This window comes from Pseudorasbora parva, chromosome 5, assembly GCF_024679245.1.
Source record: "Pseudorasbora parva isolate DD20220531a chromosome 5, ASM2467924v1, whole genome shotgun sequence".
Lineage (NCBI taxonomy): Eukaryota > Metazoa > Chordata > Actinopteri > Cypriniformes > Gobionidae > Pseudorasbora > Pseudorasbora parva.
The window spans coordinates 6,984,861-7,008,215 of NC_090176.1; the positions used below are offsets into that span (position 1 = coordinate 6,984,861).

General features: G+C 39.6%; 1 protein-coding gene and 1 long non-coding RNA gene across 4 annotated transcripts in view; both read left to right on the plus strand.

The window, feature by feature from the left end:
- Positions 1 to 23,355, plus strand: part of pde11a (phosphodiesterase 11a) — a 136,876-nt gene that overhangs the window by 15,499 nt on the left and 98,022 nt on the right. Inside the window, exons 1-2 of one of the 2 annotated variants that reach the window (XM_067443127.1) lie at positions 7,618 to 8,708; positions 14,667 to 14,825. In XM_067443127.1, coding sequence (XP_067299228.1) covers positions 7,899 to 8,708; positions 14,667 to 14,825 — 969 coding nt within the window. In that variant the 5' untranslated portion in view covers positions 7,618 to 7,898. Of the gene's footprint in view, positions 1 to 7,617; positions 8,709 to 14,666; positions 14,826 to 23,355 lie in introns of those variants that run through there. The other variant, XM_067443128.1, reaches the window with a different exon arrangement.
- LOC137075938 (uncharacterized) lies at positions 417 to 4,825 on the plus strand. Of its 2 annotated transcripts, XR_010905123.1 has the most exons (5): positions 417 to 550; positions 819 to 963; positions 1,186 to 1,239; positions 1,353 to 1,406; positions 4,301 to 4,825. It is a non-coding gene; the product is annotated as an uncharacterized lncRNA (long non-coding RNA). The 2 variants fall into 2 exon arrangements; XR_010905122.1 differs by having other exon boundaries at positions 417 to 963.

The following is a 23,355-nucleotide window of genomic DNA, read 5'->3' on the forward strand; positions in this document are numbered from 1 at the left end:
TATGATTTACTCACCCTCAAGTCATTATAGGTGTGTATGACATTCTTCTGTCAGATAAATACAATCGGAGTTATATTTAAAAAGTCCAGGCTAACGTTAATCCCAGCAGTTGTAGTTGTTTTTGAAGTCCATAAAAATGCAGCTGTCCGTCAAATAACGTGCTCCACACGACTCCGATGGGTTAATAGAGCCTTCTGATTCGAATCGATGCGTTTGTGTGAGAAAAATATCTATATTACAAACGTTATAAAGGAAACCCGCCTTGAAGTCTTCCATTGTAACCTACGACTGTTTAAGCCACAAGATGGCGCCAGCGTTAAGCATAGAAGTAGTACCGGTCAGGATAACTCGCAGTACCCGGATGAGCGGTGTGTGTTATCTGGAAATAACATACCGCTGGAATGCAATAATAACCAACTGCAGAACCGCAGAACCCATATACGTCACTCACAACGCTCTGAGGACAACAGCGCCATGCCACAGTCTCATGCCGGAAGTGGGCGGAGTTCACGAAAACTAAACAATCGGCACGGCGGAAGAAGAGGACACGGTAAACAGCTGTTTTGTGTTGTGGTTTTAATCTATCAAGTTTATTTGTGTTGTGTATTTGATCCATCGTTGTTGTATTAACACTTTATACAGAACGTGGCTCTATTTTTTTCTAATGTGCTCTGCTTTACGATGTCTATCGCGTCTGTTGATATGGTCTTGGTTTAAGTAACATAATTGTTTGTGATTTTATTTTTGGTTGTTGGCGCCGTATTTTTTATTTGCTTTTATCTGATACTGACCAGTGTTTTTCCCACTAATTTATTGAGGCATTACGATTTGGAGAGGATCAGCTTTACTTCATGTACATCAATGCAAGACATTCTGCAACAGTTTCTACTGCCCAGTGTTTTAAACTGACCAGATGGCACAGTACACCTTCAAATTCACTTCAAATAGCAGCTGTCCATGGAGGTATGAAGATTTTGAGTTATTTGTTTATACACAGTAGCAAGAAATAGTATTTATTTGTTGTCCCTTTTGAATTAGTTGGTTATAAAGTTTCAAGTGTATATATATATAGTGCTTAAGCTAACAAAATGCAAACACTATTTCATGTGTTTGAATGTGTCCCATTAAAATTAAATTAAGTACACAACCAAGCATTATATATATATCTGTTTGATTTTGTTGCAGTAAATTGACAATCAGAATGTCACTCCAGGACAATGGAAGCTGATCAAAAACAAGGTTAGTTTTAAAAGGCTCTAATAAAGACATAAGCTACTTATACAGATAGTGTGTTGTTATATGTCACATTGTCTAGGAATGTTCTTCTATTCTATAATGTTCGATTGTTTTAGACTGTTCCACAACAGTTGGATGGCTCTATTGACAGTAGGATCTTAATGTTAATGGTAAGAAAAAGAAGGAAAAGGTAATTTTTTTTAAATACAAGCTTCCCTTCATTAGGATAAAAAACATGAGGGCTTTTCACACTTGAAATAGTAAACTCCGGGTATACAGAATCTTGGGTTAACTTGCTTCATGTTTCACACTGATCATCATTTACTCAAGATGAACAATTAATCCTGGGTATTCATACACTGCCGTTCCACACTGTACTTTAATAAACCATGGGATAACATATGTGCAGTATCAGGGTCACTGACAAACACTGCCCTGCACACAATATGTTTTCATAAATGCTCAAGCTTTGCATGTCCGTGTATTACAAGTTTATCCTGCACAGCAAAAACTCCAGTGTTAAATTAACTCTCCTGAGAGTACATGTGAGACCACACTCAAGAGTGTTAAAGTGTTAAAATAAGAGTGTTAAAGTAACACTGAAGCAGTGTTAAAGTTAATAAGATAATTAACTGATTATTGGCAATTATTGAAGATACCTGATGATAACAAGCAGAATCACCAAATGAGAACATCACAATTCACAAGTGGACATATTTTCCATTTGTAATTGCAAAGCAACTCAGACAGTGTGTGTTTGTCCGAAAATCATAAAAATAAAAGAAACTTCACTCACACCTTTAGACACTTTAGACAACTTATCTTCTGTAATTCACACATTTTTGGATCATGAGAGAAACCAGACCTGAAGGAAAGACTCTCTGGCTCAGGATTCAATCCAGGATCTTCTTGGTGTGAGGAGCCAGTGTTTCCCACTGAGACACTGTGCTGCCCTTAATCACAGATATAAGACACACTTTGACTATTTCTGTCAGAGTCAGACGTCTACAGAAGCTCTTACTAAGAATTAACAGAGGTTTAGATGTTGAGGATTTATGGTTCATTTGAAGTCACCATTGTGGAGGGAAGCGTTTGCTTTAGTTGGGCTCTTGGTCCCCATACATGTGTTAACGTTTCTGAGGCTGCTGTAACTGTGTGTGTGTGAAACACAAGAGTTGTGGCTGAGAAAGCAAAGCTAATGTGACATCAGATGTTGTCAGCTCCTTGTTGATGATAACTAAATCATCAGAAAGTGAGCATCTGATGTTGTTTTTTGTGTTCTTGTTTGGCACAATAGTTATTTGTTTATAGCCTCTATAATCTTGTGAATCTGCATTATTGGCACCAATAGCAATAAAAGGACCACCTATCCTGACGGATGAGAAAAAAAGTATGTGTACCCAATGTTTTGAGAAAATATTTCCCATGGTCACACACAGATATCAAGATTTGGCCTATGATTCACAACAATGGTGACAATCAAGCATCAGTTTTGTACTACAAAGCCACCCATCATGCATTGCAGCAGGAAGCGTTTTTGTGTCACCATTGTTGTGAAACATAGGCCAAACCTTGATGTCTGTGTGTGATCATGGGAAATATTTTCTCAAAACATTGGGTGTATGTACTTTATCATCCTTCAGGATAAGGCTATTGGTGCCAATACTGCAGAGGCTATAAACAAATTACTATTGTACCAAATAAAAACATAATATCAGATGCACACTTTCTGATGATTTAGTTATCACCAACAAGGAGCTGACAACACCTGATGTCACTTTAGCTTTGCTTTCTCAGCCACAACTCTTGTGTTTCACACACACACACACAGTTACAGCAGCCTCAGAAACGCTAACACACGTACGGGGACCAAGAGCCCAACTAAAGCAAACGCTTCCCTCCACAATGGTGACTTCAAATGAACCATAGATCATCAACATCTTATTATCTGTTAATTTTGTTTTTATGATTTTTGGATAAACACACTTTGTCTGTGAGTTGCTTTGCAATTACAGATAAAACATATGTCCACAATGAGCAGATTTGAACTAGTGTTTAACCTTGAGGTCCATGAGGGTCTATATCAGACGTGCAGATCACGTCCAAAACAGACATCATAAAAACTTTCATTCTGGCTCCTCAGTGGACGTCTTTTCAACGTCTGCCTCTAGTGGCAAAGAAATCATTAGAATTCTATTGAAAATGCTGGATCTCATGTTATAATCAACCAGATAAACCCAACTAAGAGACTCTAAATTAGTTGAGGGATTCAGATCAAGTAATGACAACATCAAAACATAACCAACACCAAACAATCAGCTTTTCTCATGGCTTGTCTGACTGTTGGTTACGGCATCAAACAAAATATAATCTTACAAAGTCAAGGGTCAAGAGCCCAAGTTAAACAAACACTGATCACCAAAATGGCCTCATTTGGTAATTCTGTTAACATCAGGTATCTTCAATAATTGCCAATCATCACTCCTTTAATCAGTTAATTATCTTATTAACTTTAACACTGCTTCAGTGTTACTTTAACACTCTTACTTTAACACTTTAACACTCTTGAGTGTGGTCTCACATGTACTCTCAGGGGAGTTAATTTAACACTGGAGTTTTTGCTGTGTGAATGGACATTTCAGACTATACAATAATTTAAATGGTCTCTTCTTCGCTGCAATTGCGTTTTCTGTTTGCATTTGATGTTTTTCCTCTTCAATGCTGACTTTATTATTTATATAGAATACACAGTGTTTCAGTGACTGTCCAAAGCACGTAAATATAAAAGTGTGAAATGTTACTTTACCCGAGGTTAAAAGTGTGTTTAGAATGACGATAAGCTCAGTGTGAGAAGCCCTATGAAGTGCTTGCCTTTGATTTCTGTATACATTTTGAACTGAAAATGGTTAATTCATTTGATTGTGACAGGGTATCATTTATGTCAGAAATTTAGACATGAGAAACTGAATTTCACAACTTTATTATACATGCTACATCCTGACTTCAACACACAATATTGTTAAAACACTTCCAACATTTCATCCTATTTTTTTGTCTCATGAAGGAGCCGCGGATCACAGAAGACCTCTGCACTGCAGTGTAAAGACTGTGGAACAACCAAAAGTTTTCAACAGTTTAGTGGAAGAGCCCTGATTTCTGAAATGTGAAAGTGGAAGACTGGGAAAAAGCCCTTCAACTTTCACAGGCTGAATGGTTGACCAACAACTGGCCAAAGAGACAGTTGTCAGTGTTTATAGAGGTTACATTTATTTTAGATTTAATTTGTCATGTACCTGCTGTGCAATAACTTTCAACTTAGTTCAATTTATTCCCCTTGGTCTGATTGTGTATTTTTTAAAGCAAACCAAAGCTAGTATATGATGCCTTTGCTACTTAAGGGGATTTTTAAGGAACATTTTATAAAATTAAACAATTTCTGTGTGTTTTGGGGTTTGATTAATCTGAATCATGCATAACAGTGTAGAATTGTGTAATATATATTATCTACTATGAATAAAAGGTTTATTCTGAGATGCTTGAGTAAAAAACAAATATATTGTGTCATAAAAATAAATGTTCAAATGCTCAATCTTTGTTTTCATTTTTTGTGTGTTAAGATTTGTGTTCAGTTTATCTAATATAATATTTAAGACATAATATAAATAAATAAAAAATAATAGCAACTTTTTACTTTAAAAACGTTACAATGTTTTTTTTTTATAAATACATTTTTTAACGTAAATTATTTTATTTTGTATTAATATCCAGTATTGTTTATTTTAAAACATATTTATATGATTTAACTATGAGTGAGTATATCTATCTAGCCTATCTATCATCTCTCTATCTATCTTCAATTAGAACTTATTAATTAAATACTTGACATTATTAACATCGTTTAAACTTTGGGCTTGAAACGCTCCAAATAGAGCAATGTATGCGAAGATAAATCAGCTCCGCCCACTTCCGGCATGAGACTGTGGCGTGGCGCTGTTGTCGCCCTCAGACTGTTGTGAGTGACGTATATGGGTTCTGCGGTTCTGCAGTTAGACCTGTCTCCTGGAATGCGCGATTGACCAATCAGAATCAAGTATTTCACAGAGCCGTGTAATAAAAGGTGTAGACTCGATTGTGACGTAGCCAAATAATATAATTTTAATTATTTTAAAAAACATTTAAAACAACCCAAACACACCTATATACAGAATGCTGCATTAAACAGTTTCGTAAAGGAAAAAAATAAATAAATAAATACACTCCATAGTGGATTCCAAGTGATCAAGGGCTTAGGCGTTCCAGTTCAGCTCATTGTAAAGTATTTTTTCTCCCTAAATCTGCAGTGAAGCAAAGAAAAAGTGGTAGTTGTTATGTTTAAATCCTGGCAAGAATGAGGACAAGAAAGTTCTAAATTCTCAAAGATTTATTCAAATCCACAAGCAAGCGTTACATGACTGGCAGCAGGAGCAACTCTCTTCCATTACTCCTTTTATAGGTAACCTCCAGAAACCCATTTTGTGATTAAAAATCAGCAATGAGGATAAAGAGAATTGTGTATTCGATACTATCACATGCAAGTGTCCTGTACTTTGTGGGCTATTGTTTAAGTGAGATAAAATTGCTTTATCCACAAGAGATGTGAAATGCTCATTAGAACACATAACATGGGGGATGAAAATGAACTGTCATGTTAGAGGCCACACACTCTACTCGTCCAACACGAATCAGGATATACCGACAGGTAAAGTAGGATCAATTTGACACTCTCTCTCAGAGCACTAGGAATCCTGTGATACAATGGATTCTAGCCAAGGCCTAACAATGCTAGTTCAAAAGATTCTTTATGTTAGATATGCTAGGCCTGATATGTATTATATCTTGTCTTTTTGTTGTCATAGATTTTATATGTAATGACAAGTAGGCCTGACTGTTCTCAGACGGTGAAAACATTCTTGGAAAACATCTTTGTTGATCCTGGAACAATTCAAGATTTGACAGACAAGTTTACAGTTTGTCAAGTTTTAGGCTCACAACCAGGATTAGTGGCTTCAACATCAGCGTTATTCACTGATCATTCCCCATCTGATTTTAGGGATGCGTTATGGGTAGGGTTGGGGATAGGTTTAAGGATAGGACTAACATTTTTAGACAGGATCCAGTTTTCCACTTCTATGGAGATTTTCACTATTTGCTCCTTTCTTCCTTCCTAGAATCCGGTACCGTCCAATAATTTGCATAAGGAGTGGCATTCTGCACTTTTCTTCTAGTGAAGATTCTTCTAAAGGCACACTACCTCTGCTTATATGTGATTGCTGAAATCTCACTAGATTCTTGGTCCAGATAGCCTTGTGTAAGGTAGTATCATTAGAGTATCTTGTGCGACATTATATATTGCTACTGAAACAAATACTAAAACTACTAATATCAAGTATCAAATACTACTATAAAGTTGAGACGTTTGCTCAACAAAAGCTCTCTCTCTCTCTCTCTCTCTCTCTCTCTCTCTCTCTCTCTCTCTCTCTCTCTCTCTCTCTCTCTCTCTCTCTCTCTCATGTATACTGTATACATTTGTTATATATCCTATGGTTGTTCCAACTTTTTAATCTTGGATGACCTTGAATTGGGGTGTTTTTCATTGATTTTAAGTAAAATTTAATCGATTTATGATACAGGAAAACTTTTTTGGAAAGCTGCATAACTCAATTTGTCCACCAGAGGTCGGTGGAGCAGCAACTTTACATCGGGAATTCATTACAAAGTGAATTAGTAATTCAATTGAATAGATAGCGCATACAGCACAGTAAACTACAATCTGTGGAGGTTTGAACTGCAATTTAAGTTTATTTGAATGTAATTACATTTATTATTGTGGTATTGTATAACCAACATAAAAACACGAAGAAACATACGCACGCACGCACGCACACACACACACACACACACACACACACACACACACACACACACACACACACACACACACACACACACACACACACACACACACACACACACACACACACACACACACAGCCCCTAAAAACCATACCCATCACAGGAAACATTCTGCATTTTTACTTTCTAAAAAAACTCCTCCTGTATGCTTTATAATCCTTTTGAAAAGTGGGGACATGGGTAATGTCCTCATATTTCACCCTCTTCTGTAAAACCTGTGTCATACCCATGTCATTATACACATTTGTGTCCTAACATTTCACAACCCCCACCCCCCACCCCCACCACACACACACACTAAATTGTTTAGGTTTTATGGATTCAATTGATAATATAAAGGGTTTTATGGAGCCCCCAAGACATGTTTAAGTGTATATAAGCTCTGCGTTTCCCAGTGTCACCTAAGAAGAGCATCCCTATATTAAAACAGCCCAGTTTTGAAGAGGATGAGGGGAGGAATGCGTGCTCGTGACGTCAGCGGTGCACCTGCGAGGCGCTCTGTCGCATCATCATCACTGGCGCTGCTTTAGAATGAGCGAGAGCGAGTTATTCGGCATCAGATGCGGCCGTGAACGGCACAACATGAACGAAAGCTGAACTCACGCGCACCGCGGCCCATGTTCTCCCGCAGGATCTTGTTGTTTTAAGTTTGCGATTGCACTCACATAAATGAGCGTTCAAAACACGGGTCCGTCTCATTTTATTCGCAGATGACCGCGGCGGCAGCGATGGCAGGCTCAAATATGGTCTTCTCCGACGTGGAAAGTTTTCTAGACGCGCACCCGGAATTATTAGAGGACTATTTGAACAGGAAAGGCAAGGCGAGTATGGTGGAAAAGTGGCAGAGGAACCATCACGCGGCTAAAACTCCGGCGAACTCCACCGCGCCGGACGCGGAGAAAGCGGCGAGCGCGTGTGGGAAAGACAGCTGGGCGAGCAGAGGAGACGGGCTACAGAGGCGAGCGTCGCAGAAAGAGCTGCGGAAGACCTTCGCACGGTCTAAAGCCATCAATGCCAACCGGACTTACGACGAGCACGTCAACTCCAGAGCCCAGGAGCCGCTGACCAGCATGAGGAGACGCGCTCTGCTGCGTAAAGCCAGCTCGCTTCCCCCGACCACCGCGCACATCCTCTCCGCGCTGCTGGAGTCCCGCGTCAACATCCCCCAGTACCCCTCCACCGCCGTGGACTACAAATACTACCTGAAAGAGCACAACGAGAGGGAGTTTTTCCTGGAGCTGGTCAAAGACATCTCCAACGACCTGGACTTGACCAGTCTGAGCTACAAGATCCTGGTGTTTGTGTGCATCATGGTGGATGCTGACCGCTGCTCCCTGTTCCTGGTGGAGGGACCGGCCAATAAAAAGACTCTGGTGTCCAAGTTCTTCGATGTGCATGCTGGGACCACGGTGTTGCCCTCTCTGAGAAACTCGGATGAGGTGCAGGTGCCCTGGGGAAAGGGCATCATTGGATATGTGGCTGAACACGGGGAGACCGTCAACATTCCCGATGCATATCAGGTGAACCAAAGCAGACTGAGGATGCGCGGCACTTCTGTAATGTTTAGGAGTGATCACAGTCTGGATAAAGTCAAATTCCCATTCCTTCAGGATGATTTCTTACAGGATTCTTAGAGCCCTTTAGGGATGCTTTAGGACTGTTTCCTAATAATGAAAGAAATGCCTTTGGGATTTGGAAATCTTTAGGGTTTTGACTGTACACTCAAAATGTTTTCAAGCCTTTTTTCGTTTACACGTTTCAATTAATAGTGAAATTCAATGAACTGATTAATCCTTACATATTAAGAATTTTGAATGAGTAAAAAAAAAAAAACTAGAGCTTAATAAAACATTTTGTATCAATCTTAATGGAACAAAAAAAAAAACAATTGCAGCTCCCAATTGACCAGCTTAATAAAATATTTTGTATAAGTCTTAAACTTAAACATATTTAATTTTTTACATTTGTAAATATTAATCAAACTAAAATGGCATTTTCCCTTCACTAAAAAAAAAAGAAGAAAAAAAAGGCCCCAATTGACCATCTTCTAGTGACTGTGATTCTTCTAGTGATTTTTTAAAGGTTTTTTTAGTGAAGGGAATATGCCATTTAGTAAGTTTGATTAATATTTACAAATGTAAAAAAAAAAATGTTTAAGTTTAAGACTTATACAAAATATTTTATTAAGCTCAGTTTTTTTAAAACTCATTTTAAACTTCTTAATTCATAATTCATAATATGATTAATATCTAAGGATTTTTCAATTCGATGGAATTCTACTATTATTATTATTATTATTATTATTATTATTATTATTATTATTATTATTATTATTATTATTATTATTAAAATGTGTAAATCTTGAAAAGGCTTAAAAACGTTTTTGAGTGCAGGATTCTTACAGCCCTTTAGGATTGTTTCCAAATAAGTGAATAAATCCCTCTGGGATTAGGAAATCTTTAGGGTTTTGACTATAGGATCCATTCACATTATATTTTCACATATGGATCATTAATGATCAGATAGACAAGGGGAGTATTTTACTGCAACATTTATTGATGGTGAAACTCAACGTTCCCAATGCGTATCAGGTATAAAATGACATTCATAAATTCAAAACTTCCAAGTCACATATGATCAGTAAAACTTTATTTTAGGGTTGAATTCTCACTATTAACTAGTTACTTATTATAATGCATATTATTGTCTGTTTATTACTTATAAAGCACATATTAATGCCTTATTCTGCATGACTATATTCTACATCCCATAATCCTATACAACTCCTAAACTTAACAACTACCTTACTAACTAATTAGGAGTTTACTGAGGCAAAAGTCGTAGTTAATGGACACAATAGCTATTTTGATTAGTTTATCCAAAAACCACTATAGCAATGTTATATATTTATTTAACCAGGACACGGCACATGTGTCGCCTATCAATGACATCATACATGTGTATTCCTCAATGTCCAGTTTTATTTTGTAGAAACCATGGAAACACCCAGACGCTTTAATATCTGATGTGTTTTATTAGACAGGTGAGCAACTGTTTGGATCATTCATGGACTGAAACCGATCATTGTTCTCCAGCTCAACACAGTTAGTCTTAATGTTTAAATCTGGTGTTCTTGATTTACCGCACAGAGTACCATGTTTTACCATGCCTAATATCCATCTCTCACTGCAGTGGGAACAAGTGTCTCAGCAGCCGCCGAGCGAACGCACAGAGTAGCTTTATAACATCACTCTCAACAAATGTGTGTAATATGCTAAAACAGCGCTGCGCTACCCCACATACACATGAGCGGAAGAAGTGGAAGTGCTTGTCTGAGGCAGAATAAAAGCTATATTGAATAAGCAACATCTAGCTGCAAAAAGTACATATTGTGGCTTTAAAAGTTTGCTAATAGTGAGAATTGGACCCTAATCTAAAGTGCGATCATATGTTGGATCAAGTGAAATTTCTGTTTTAAACTGAGACTTTAGCAGTAATAACACCCACCATACAATTGTTCCAAACCATGACAAACATCACTGGAACAAGTGTTTGATTGTAAAGGAACCAAAGTGAGAGTCAAATAACGTTTGTTACAATTGTACTGAATTCTGACAGAAATTCCACTGGGATCAGGAAATGTAGGGTATCTGTTGTGAGGTCACGTGCATTACATTTTCCAATATGCATATGCGGAAACAGCAAACATTCTTAATGCATTACAGCCAGGGGAAACAGGAATACAAGGATTGCTAGTTAAAAAATCCTTACAAATGTGCACAGAATGTTTATTATTATTTGGAATCAATCCTCATGGGAGTGAAAAAACAAGAATCCTTTAAGAACCAAAATTCCATTGGACATTCTGGACATTCTAATTTCACTGCTGAAAACAATAACAACATCAAAAAAGAAAAGAAAAGCATAACCAGTTGCATAATCATAATCATCACAGCTAAAGGGGACCATCTAAATCAGTTGATTTCTTGATTCTCGAATTGATTCTCATTTGAGCCCAATAGAAACTGAATTAGGGTTAGGACAGCATTAGGAATGTTTTATTTTTTTTGGACCAGGTCACTTGCATTAGATTTTCCCGTACGGATAATGACTCGTCAGCGCAGACAGGAGAGTATTTTACTGTGACCCCTGAGTGGCCTTTTGCTTTGATTATTCCCCGAGACCCATAAAAGGTCACAGTGAGATAATGAGCTGTGTGAGAGTATCTGAGTATTGATCACTGAATCGATCAGCTCAGGCAAACCTCCCCCTGTTCTACAGATACACTCCTGATGATCTGATGATGATGTCAGCTCGCACTTCTCTAATTAGTCTGTCAATCTGCGTTTGCCTTTTCATTTAGCAAGCAGAGCAGATCATTAAAACTGCATTATTTATACCAGTGAACTCAGCGTTTCAGAGACAATTCAAACACGAACCATGTAAAAGTGGCTCATTATTAAATAAATAATGAAAATAGTAACACTTTCATTAATAAGTCATTTAAAGCATTAGGTGTAGTTACATATATATGTAAAATATGAATGAGTAATAACATAATATTATTCATGATATTTCTGTATACTTTATTTGAACTAATCTGTAAAGCTTTATTTAATTTTTGTTTGTTAGTTGTCAGAAATTTGGAATAATTACTTTTTTTTATGTTAAAGTTTCCTCTGCTCACCAAGACTGCATTTATGTGATAGAAAATGCAGTAAATTTATTAACATTGTGAAATATTGTTAGACAGCTAATTTTCTATGTGAATATTTAGTCAAGTATAATTTACTCCTGTGATCAAAGCTGAATTAATCATCATGACTCCAGTCTTCAGTGTCACATGATCCTTCAGAAATCAGTCTCATATGATGATCTGCTGCTCAAGAAAAAAAGGAAACATTTACTTTAATCCAGCAACTGTAAATGTATACCAGTTTCTAGAAAAGTTTTAAGCTGTTAATATTATTTTATAAATAATATTAATATATATATATATATATATATATATATATATATATATATATATATATATATATATATATATATATATATTTATTTATTTATAAAATAATAAAAATAATTGTAATATTAAACTGTAAATGTGTACCAGTTTCTACAAAAATACTAAGCATCAAAAGCTTTTTTTAACACTGATAATAATAATTAAAGGGTTAGTTCACCAAAAAAGGAAAATTCTGTCATCATTTACTCACCCTAATGTATTCCAGACCTGTACGACTTTCCTTGTTCTACTGAAGATATTTGGAAGAATATAGCAGAGAGATATAACAAGCAGAGAGAGCAACCATTGACTACAGTAGGGGAAAAATACTATGGTAGTGAACGGTTGCTCTCTCTGCTTTGTTACAAACATTCTTCCAAATATCTTATTTTGTGTTCAGCAGAACAAGGAAAGTCATACAAGTCTGGAACAACATGAGGGTGAGTAAATGATGACAGAATTTTCATTTTAGGGCAAACAATACCTTTAAGCCGTATATCATCATATGAGCCTGATTTCTGAAGGATCATGTGACACTGAAGACTGGAGTAATGATGATAAATTCAGCTTTGATCACAGGAACACATTACACTTTAACATATATTCACGTAGAAAACAGCTATTCTAAATTATACAAACACAATTCCAAAAAAGTTGGGACACTGTACAAATTGTGAATAAAAACAGAATGCAATGATGTGGAAGTTTCAAATTTCAATATTTTATTCAGAATACAACATAGATCAAATAAATTCCTGACATATATCAAATGTGTCTCAAAACTGAGAAAATGTATAATTTTAAGGGGAAAATAAGTTGATTTTAAATTTCATGGCATCAACACATCTCAGAAAAGTTGGGACAGGGCCATGTTTATCACTGTGTGTCATCCTCTCTTCTTTTTATATCAGTCTGCAAACGTCTGGGGACTGAGGAGAGAAGTTGCTCAAGTTTAGGAATAGGAATGTTGTCCCATTCTTGTCTAATACAGGCTTCTAGTTGCTCAACTGTCTTAGGTCTTCTTTGTCGCATCTTCCTCTTTATGATGCGCCAAATGTTTTCTAAAGGTGAAAGATCTGGACCGCAGGCTGGCCATTTCAGTGCCGGATCCTTCTTCTACGCAGCCATGATGTTGTAATTGATGCAGTATGTGGTCTGGCATTGTCATGTTGGAAAATGCAAGGTCTTCCCTGAAAGAGGCGACGTCTGGATAGGAGCAGATGTTCTTCTAGAACTTTGATATACCTTTCAGCATTGATGGGGCCTTTCCAGATGTGTAAGCTGCCCATGCCACACACACTCATGAACCCCAGACCATCAGAGATGCAGCTTCTGAACTGAGCGCCGATAACAACTTGGGTTGTCCTTGTCCTCTTTAGTCCGGATGACATGCCGTCCCAGTTTTCCAAAAAGAACTTCAAATTTTGATTGGTCTGACCACAGGACAGTTTTCCACTTTGCCACAGTCCATTTTAAATGAGCCTTAGCCCAGAGAAACGCCTGCGCTTCTGAATCATGTTTAGAAATGGCTTCTTTTTTGACCTATAGAGTTTTAGCCGGCGACGGCGAATGGCACGGTGGATTCGGTTCACCAATGTTTTCTGGAAGTATTCCTGAGCCCATGTTGTGATCCCCATTACAGTATCATTCCTGTATGTGATGCAGTGCCGTCTAAGGGCTGAAGATCACGGGCATCCAGTTTGGTTTTCCGGCCTTGACCCTTACGCACAGAGATTGCTCCAGTTTCTCTGAATCTTTGGATGATATTATACACTGTAGATGATGATAACTTCAATCTCTTTGCATTTTTTCTGTGAGAAACTCCTTTCTGATATTGCTGACCGCAGCATTGGGGGAATTGGTGATCCTCTGCCCATCTTGACTTCTGAGAGACACTGCCACTCTGAGAGGCTCTTTTTATACCCAATCATGTTGCCAATTGACCTAATAAGTTGGAAATTGGTCCTCCAGCTGTTTCAAATGTACATTTAACTTTCCCCGGGCTCTTATTGCTACCTGTCTCAACTTTTCTGGAATGTGTTGCTCTCATGAAATCCAAAATGAGCCAATATTTGGCATGACATTTCAAATTTCTCACTTTCAACATTTGATATGTTATGTAAATTATTGCATTCCTTTTTTATTCACAATTTGTAGTGTCCCAACTTTTTTGGAATCGGGTTTGTTATAATATTTCACAATATTACAGCTTTTACTGTATTTTCTATCACACAAATGCAGTCTTGGTGAGCATTAGAGACTTCGTTCAAAAACTTAACAAAATACATTGACCGATAGTGTAATATAAAGCAGAGAAGACCATAAGTAGTCATCAGAGTTTTTATTCCAGGTATTTTCTGTCACTTTCCGTCTATTTTTGCTGTTCACTTCACTGTGAATTAGTCTGGTGTCTCTGTTATTATAAATGTTTGTGTTCAGCAAAGAGTGAGACTGTCTCTTGTCCTTTTTATAGGACCATCGTTTCAGTGATGAGATTGATAAACTCACTGGATATAAAACCAAGTCTCTGCTGTGCATGCCCATTCACAACAGTGATGGAGAGGTCATCGGGGTTGCACAGGCCATCAACAAGAGTCCCAATGGAGCATTGTTCACAGAAGACGACGAAAAGGTACTGCACGGAAACTTATGCTACATAACACGTTTACCAAGCTTCTCTCTTCTGGTACTTCACGTATGAATGTTTAATCTCCTACTCTGAATGTTACACATGCAAACAAGTGCTGAGTTTGACAAATTTTTCTTTAGGATTTTCAGAGCAATACAGCAGGCCACTCAAGGCTGAGAGCTAGTATTGAAGATAACTAATGAACTGAATAAACTAAAGTCCATTCACACTAATGATGATAACTATAATGTTTTAATGATCATTCAAATTCTATGAGAATAGTGAAGTCCACACCACAGCTATATAACGACACAGGGGAACAATGTTGGAATCAATTTAAATATATATTTTTTGATGTATGATAAAAACAGCCAATCAGAATCCCTCCTGCTTCAGAGTCCCACTGAATTGCCTTGAAACACACAAAATTATTCAATGTGTTGACGTAATTTCCACTGAAACAGGAAGACAGGACGGGACATATGGAACAGCCCCACCCCTTTTTAGAATAGCCAATAGCGTTTAGTTTATGTCAACGCTCGGCCAGAGTCATTGAGCTTGGCAAAGCCGATTTTTAGAACTATATCTTTGTGAACAGGCCTTAATATTGCTTTAATATTCCCCTTTTAGATTTAATATGAAACATATTGGATGTGCAGTTTGAAAAGTGTGTAAAAGTGTTTGAAAAGTTATGTTGGTTCATGGCACCAATGTTATAACAATCAGTGCGGTTTCTAATGCTGAGTTTGTCTAACAGTTTCTCCTCTATTTCGCTTTAAAATACATAATTGTGTGGAGATTTCAAACAGGTCCGATACATTTTTTTTGGTCTGTGTCGACTCGATCACATGATCCGCTCTATGCTGTTGTGTCTCTGGACCGACTCGATCACATGATCCGCTCTGAGCTGTCGTAACTCTGGACCGACACGATCACATGATCCGCTCTGTGCTGTCGTGACTCTGGACCGACTCGATCACATGATCCGCTCTGAGCTGTCGTGACTCTGGACCGACTCGATCACATGATCCGCTCTGTGCTGTCGTGACTCTGGATTGACTCGATCACATGATCCGCTCTGAGCTGTCGTGACTCTGGATTGACTCGATCACATGATCCGCCCTGTTCTGTCGTGACTCTGGATTGACTCGATCACATGATCCGCTCTGAGCTGTCGTGACTCTGGATTGACTCGATCACATGATCCGCCCTGTTCTGTCGTGTCTCTGGACCGACTCGATCACATGATCCGCTCTGTGCTGTCGTGTCTCTGGACCGACTCGATCACATGATCCGCTCTGTGCTGTTGTGACTCTGGATTGACTCGATCACATGATCCGCCCTGTTCTGTCGTGTCTCTGGACCGACTCGATCACATGATCCGCTCTGTGCTGTCGTGACTCTGGATTGACTCGATCACATGATCCGCCCTGTTCTGTCATGTCTCTGGACCGACTCGATCACATGATCCGCTCTGAGCTGTTGTGACTCTGGGCCGACTCGATCACATGATCCGCTCTGTGCTGTCGTGACTCTGGACCGACTCGATCACATGATCCGCTCTGTGCTGTCGTGACTCTGGACCGTCTCGATCACATGATCCGCTCTGTGCTGTCGTGTCTCTGGACCGACTCGATCACATGATCCGCTCTGTGCTGTCGTGACTCTGGACCGACTCGATCACATGATCCGCTCTGTGCTGTCGTGACTCTGGACCGACTGGATCACATGATCCGCTCTGAGCTGTCGTGACTCTGGACCGACTCGATCACATGATCCGCTCTGTGCTGTCGTGACTCTGGACCGACACGATCACATGATCCGCTCTGTGCTGTCGTGACTCTGGACCGACTCGATCACATGATCCCCTCTGTGCTGTCGTGACTCTGGACCGACACGATCACATGATCCGCTCTGTGCTGTCGTGACTCTGGTCCAACTCGATCACATGATCCGCTCTGAGCTGTCGTGACTCTGGACCGACTCGATCACATGATCCGCTCTGTGCTGTCGTGACTCTGGACCGACACGATCACATGATCTGCTCTGTGCTGTCGTGACTCTGGACCGACACGATCACATAATCCGCTCTGTGCTGTCGTGACTCTGGACCGACTCGATCACATGATCCGCTCTGAGCTGTCGTGACTCTGGACCGACACGATCACATGATCTGCTCTGTGCTGTCGTGACTCTGGACCGACACAATCACATGATCCGCTCTGTGCTGTCGTGACTCTGGACCGACTTGATCACATGATCCGCTCTGTGCTGTCGTGACTCTGGACCGACACGATCACATGATCTGCTCTGTGCTGTCGTGACTCTGGACCGACACGATCACATGATCCGCTCTGTACTGTCGTGCAGTTTATTCAGTGTGGTGAAGCCTCTTCTCCACTGACATCCATTAAAAAGGCCTCTGGTCTCTTTTGCTGTGTACTGACACAACCATTGCACTAGCATTAGCCGTTACACTTTTTGGCTAAAGTTTGCAGGTTTGTCGCTTAGTGGTTTTTTGCTGATTTCTGCTGGGCATGTGACCCTCCAGGAGCTGGATTGGACACCCCTATGTCTGCACTGCGGTTTTCATGGACAGGAAAAAGAACAAAATGATCAACAGGCTTTTGCACTGGGTAGTACTCAGTTATACAAACTAGCCACCGGAACGGTCCCTGAGAACAAAATGTTCTTCTAGAGCCATTTTCTTGATTTGCATTCGCACCACCAGTAGGATTTTTACTGCTGACCCTATTCATATTAATTTCAGACGCAGTATAAAAGTTGCATTGGTGCATTGGATAGTTCACCCAATAATGAAAATGTGATGTTTATCTGCGGACCCCCAGGGCATCCAACATGTAGGTGTGTTTGTTTCTTCAGTAGAACACAAATGAAGATTTTTAACTTCAACTGTTGCAGTCTGCCAGTCATATAATGATGTGAATGGGTTACAACTCTATGAGAGTAAAAAAAAAAAATGCGTCGACAACATGCACAGAAACCCTGCTGCTTGTGACGACACATTGATGTCTTAAGACACGAACCGATCGGTTACTGTTACATGAAACTTGTTCCACAATTCTGTGAATCAGAAGTAGATGCCTATTTTACTGCCTTTGAGAGGGTGGCAGGAAAACTATGCTGGCCGAAGGATATGTGGGCTGTGATGTTACAGAGTAGCTTAGTTGGCAAGGCTCAGGAGGTCTGCGCTCCCTTGCCCATTCAGGACTCTCTGGATTATGATTTAGTAAAAGCTGCAGTCCTAAAAGCATACAAACTTGTGCCAGAGGCGTACAGGCAGAAATTTAGGAATCATACTAAGGTGTCTAAACAAACCTTTGCAGAGTTTGCACATGAGAAGAAAGTTATGTTGGAAAAGGGGTGTATTGCGTCGGAAGCAACAACATTTGAGGGCCTCCAGGAATTAATATTGCTGGAGGACTTCAAAAGTTGTCTTCCTGAGAACTTTGTGTTATATTTAAACGAGCAGAAAGTCGTTTCCTTGTCGGAGGCAGCAGTGTTTGCTGATGAATATGTATTAACTCAGCGCAGAGTTTTTAATACGTTTAAGCGTGCAGAATCTAACCGCATTTCCGCCAGACGCGCTCGCACGAATATCTGTTTTCGAGGGACGTACAAGTACAGAATTCCGTTCAGCATATACTTTTACATTTTGATTCTGACTTGCCGTATTAAAAACTGTGCGGTGAGTTAATACATATTCATCAGCAAACACTGCTGCCTCCGACAAGGAAACGACTTTCTGCTCGTTATTCTTCCAGAGTTCTGAGATCTGAGTTCCCAGTACCTACGAAAAAACTTCGATAATAACCCGCCATCCCAAGAAAGCGGCGCAACTCTCGTTTATTCGTAGGTACTAGGAACTCAGATATAGCAACCACCTTAGCATCTAGTGGGCAAACTTGACCTTGACCAATACGTTTTCCAAGGTAGGTGATGTATGCTTTGGCGAACTCACACTTCGCCAGGTTCACTGTTAATGATGCCGTCGCTAGACAAGAAAACGCCTCATGTAACGTCTCAACATGTTCTTCCCACGTGGAAGAATATACAACAATATCATCCAGATATGCGTCACACTTTTGTACTCCACGGAGTACCAGCTGCATTAACCGATAGAAAGTGGACGGCGCGTTCCGCATTCCGAACGCCATCACCGAGTATTGACAGAAGCTGTCCGGAGTGACGAATGCTGAGACTTCAGCAGCGCATGCAGTAAGGGGCACCTGCCAGTAACCCTTAAGAAGATCAAGTTTTGACACATACTTGGCAGGACCGACCCTATCAATAAGGTCATCTATTCTTGGTAGAGGAAAACAGTCAGGCTTAGTTACTGCATTAACTTTCCAAAAATCGGTACAGAACCGGAACGTCGAATTAGCTTTTGGCACAAGAAGGCACGGAGAGCTCCAAGCGGTCTGCCTAGGTTCTGCCAACCCATTCAGTAACATGTATTCCACCTCCGTTTTCATAATATCACGTTTACGAGGATTAACCCTGTAAGGGTGTTGTTTAATTGGGGCAGCATTTCCTACGTCGATGTCATGGAATAACACAGTGCGAGACGGGACATCTGAGAAAATACTAGGAAACATATCGATCAATTTTATAATATCTTCCCGGTGACCGTTTGACAGATGACCCAGAAAAGCGTGTACATTTTTGAGAACAGTATAGAGTTCTGTAAAGTTTCCCCAACGTCAGTAATTGTCTCCCCACTCTCCTTCTCGACTTCATTTATCGAAACAGATGGAACCACCATTACAACGGGTTTACCTGACGTTTCACCTTGATCTCTCGCATGATAAGGCTTTAACATGTTAATGTGGCAAAGCCGCGTTTTCTTTCTACGATCTGGCGTTCTCAGTATGTAATTTGTGTCGCTCACTTTTCTTTCTATAATGTAAGGACCAGTAAATCGGCTTTGAAGAGACGAACCAGGCACTGTTAACAAAGCCAGTACTGACTGACAACAGTATTTATGTTTTGTTTTTTTTACCTCATATCCAGACGAATCTCATCTAGTGTTCCCATCCGTCATTACTTCCGTCTGATAAGGTCAAAATGGCGTGATCATAGATATATATTATATAGATGCCTCATTCGGCCGATCCGTGCAGGCACTAATGAGGGATCTTATCTATATATATAACTATGATCGTGCCAGTTTGACCTCATCAGACAGAAGTAATAATGGATGGTAAAACTAGATAAGATTTGTCTGGGTTTTTTTATGAAGTAAAAAAAACAAAAAACAAATACTGTTGTGTTTCTTACAGACACCGATCGGTTCGTGTCTTAAGATATCAATGTGTCGTCACGAGCAGCAGGGTTTCTGTGCATGTTGTCTAAACATGTTTTTTTTTACTCTCATAGAGTTGTAACCCATTCACATCATTATGACTGGCACACAGCAACGGTTGGGTTAAAAATCTTCATTTGTGTTCTACTGAAGAAACAAACACACCTACATGTTGGATGCCCTGGGGGTCAGCAGATAAACATCACATTTTCATTATTGGGTGAACTATCACTCTAAAGTTGAATTTGAATGACTTTGTAGATTGTTTCGGCTGCGTCTGTGTTCTTTATTTTGCGTATTTTGCAGCCCTATCTCTCTTAAAACTTCAGATAATTAAACCATTTTATGACAAGTCCAAGTGAATTGCTTATACTTGTTTATAAAAGCTTTGATCGTGGACAATCTTACTCGTTAATGCCCCATTAACAGATTATTTTATCTCTGTGTAGAGAAATCTGATAACATGTTAGAGTAAAATTTAGCTTTTCCGTTATATATCGTTGTACTTAAAAGTGTAGCTTTGCACTGACGTGTCTTTATGTAATGGGGCTGCCATTGGATAACTGGGAGTGGGTTGAGTGTTCATGACTGTCTGTGTAAAGCTGAATAGTTAGTGTTAGCGTCAGTTGCTCTTGTCATGATCTGTCTTGGGCCAAGGTATTGTGGTCAACCACGCCACGCTATCATGAGAAAGAAATAAAGTGTCTCATTATTGTTGACCTTCAGTAACAATGAAGTCTTTATAAACACAGAAGCAGTTCTCATACAGGAGAGTCATTAATCAGCAGCCGCTGCGGAAGTCCCTGAGCCACGCTGCTCTGTTTACAGGAGCTCAAGTGACTCCGGTAACATGACGTCTTTCATGGGGGATGTGTGCCGCGCGTGAAACGTGTAAATATACCACCTTAAAGAGTTAGTTAACCCATAATGAACCCAATGAAATTGATGTCATTAATGACTCAATGTCATTCCTCACCCGTAAGACCTCCGTTTATCTTCAGACACAGTTTAAGATATTTTATATTTAGTCCGAGAGTGTATGCAAGTGTATGCACACTATACTGTCCATGTCTAGAAAGGCAGGCCGGAAAGTTGGGTTGGAAAATGTGTGACGTTATTATGTTGTCTGTGGCGACCAGACAGGTGTTGCAGTAGAACCACCCTTTACCGTCAAAGAGCACAGACGGACCCACCGCCCCAGATTATTGTTGTTTAAAATTAATTACTTGTTAAAACTCGATCATACCATGGGTGTCGGAAGCAAAACTGTGGGTGGTCTCAGAATTAGTTTTTGCTGGGGTAACGTTAGATACAAATATACTGCAGTTTACTAAACGATTGATTGCGCCAGACAAAACTACGGAAATCACTGAGTTATTTTCTCTGACTATAGAGTAGGGGTTAGAGACGCTTAACATCAAGTTTTGACGCAAATCGATCAGAGGTTCGAATCCGCCTTTTGCCGAACTCGCTCTACTCCCTTTTCACATCACAATCAGATCGGAAAGGCAATTATTTTCAATAAAAATGGAGAAAATATTAGAAATGTGAAAAAAAAGAGGCAAACACCTAATAAGTTTCTCTCAGTTATGGGGTAGGTAAACAGATGCATATTTGGAGAAATAATGATTCATAATCACGTTTGTAAAATATCACGTGTCCCGACCTCAGCAGACTGGTGAGAGTACATGTTAACGTCCAGCTCACAAACCTCGCGGATGTCTGAACAGAGTTTGTGTCGTTGTCAAGGTCCGCGTCGTTGTTGTTTACATACTTTATCTGAGAAGATTTCCCAAATTTTTTTTCTTAACCGTGTTAGTAGTAACGTTACTCAAAAAAAGTCTAAAAATGCATTTTTGCTGCTTATTGCTAGCATGACCAAACGAGAGTGAGCGAGGTGACGTGACGGTGACGAAAGCACTTCCTGAGGAATTATTAGTTTATATCTTATCCACTACCCATTATTTTAATCCCATAACAAAACACAGTATGTTATGTCAGTCTATTTTAATTTATTTTATTTCATTTCATGATTTAAATACAATATAATTTTAGTCCACAGCCCCCACGAGGGGGGCTGATGCTATAACGAGGGGGGCTGATGCTATAACGAGGGGGGCTGATGCTATAACGAGGGGGGCTGATGCTATAACGAGGGGGGCTGATGCTACAACGAGGGGGGCTGATGCTATAACGAGGGGGGCTGCAGCCCCCACAGCACCCCTTCCCGCGCTACTGCAGAAAGAGAATAAAAACATCATCACAGTAGTCCATGTGTGACATCAGTTGGTTAGTTAGAATCTCTTGAAGCATCAAAAATACATTTTAGTCCAAAAATAACAAAAAACTACGACTTTATTCAGAATCGTCTTCTCTACCGGGTTTGTTTTCAAACCTCAAATAAAGATTTGAACGGTTATGAATCAGCGTATTGTATCATGAATCAATATGCTGATTCATATACAAAGCATATACATTTAAACTACTAAAAAATACAGTTAATTCCTGTACACCTCCAGAAATATCCCAATAAAACATTCATGCAAAAATGTCTTAAATTATTATTTCGGTTAACCAAAGCAGTCGACATTATTATTTGACAAAATGCCAGCATTACCCATAGACAGTAAAAGAAATGGACAGAGCGATCCCATAGACTTCAACGGCGGAAAATGAAGTCAACTAGAAGCACTCACTTCCTGATGGCTGAGCGAACTGCGCCGGCTCAGACTGAGCTTGAGGACGGACGTGTGACGTCTTCTAGTAGTTGATGTTGAAGTGATGTTGAAGTAGTTGAAGTGATGTCAGTATAGGAGCACTCACTTCCTGATGGATGAGTGAACTGCGCCGGCTCAGACTGAGCTTGAGGATGTAGATGTGACGTGAGCCTCCTGTCTGACAGCTGTAGGTCTTCTAGTAGATGTGGAAAGTGAAATCTGAATCCCGTTGTTTAAATGTTTTGTCCCGTAGCTTTTGGCTCCCTATCGGCTTCTCCCCATTCTTGACTTTATCAGACTTTATGTCTCCACGTCCCCCCGACTGCCTCATAGACAGTAAAAGATTGCCTGCGAGCGTCTCCTCAGGTCTATACGGTAATTTCTCTACTGTGCGACAGAGTCGTGTTGGTTATGACGCAATCGTTAGCCTATTTTTACAAAAACAGCTTCTGCGGGGCGATAGTGTAAGATACAAGGTAACGGAGCCTTT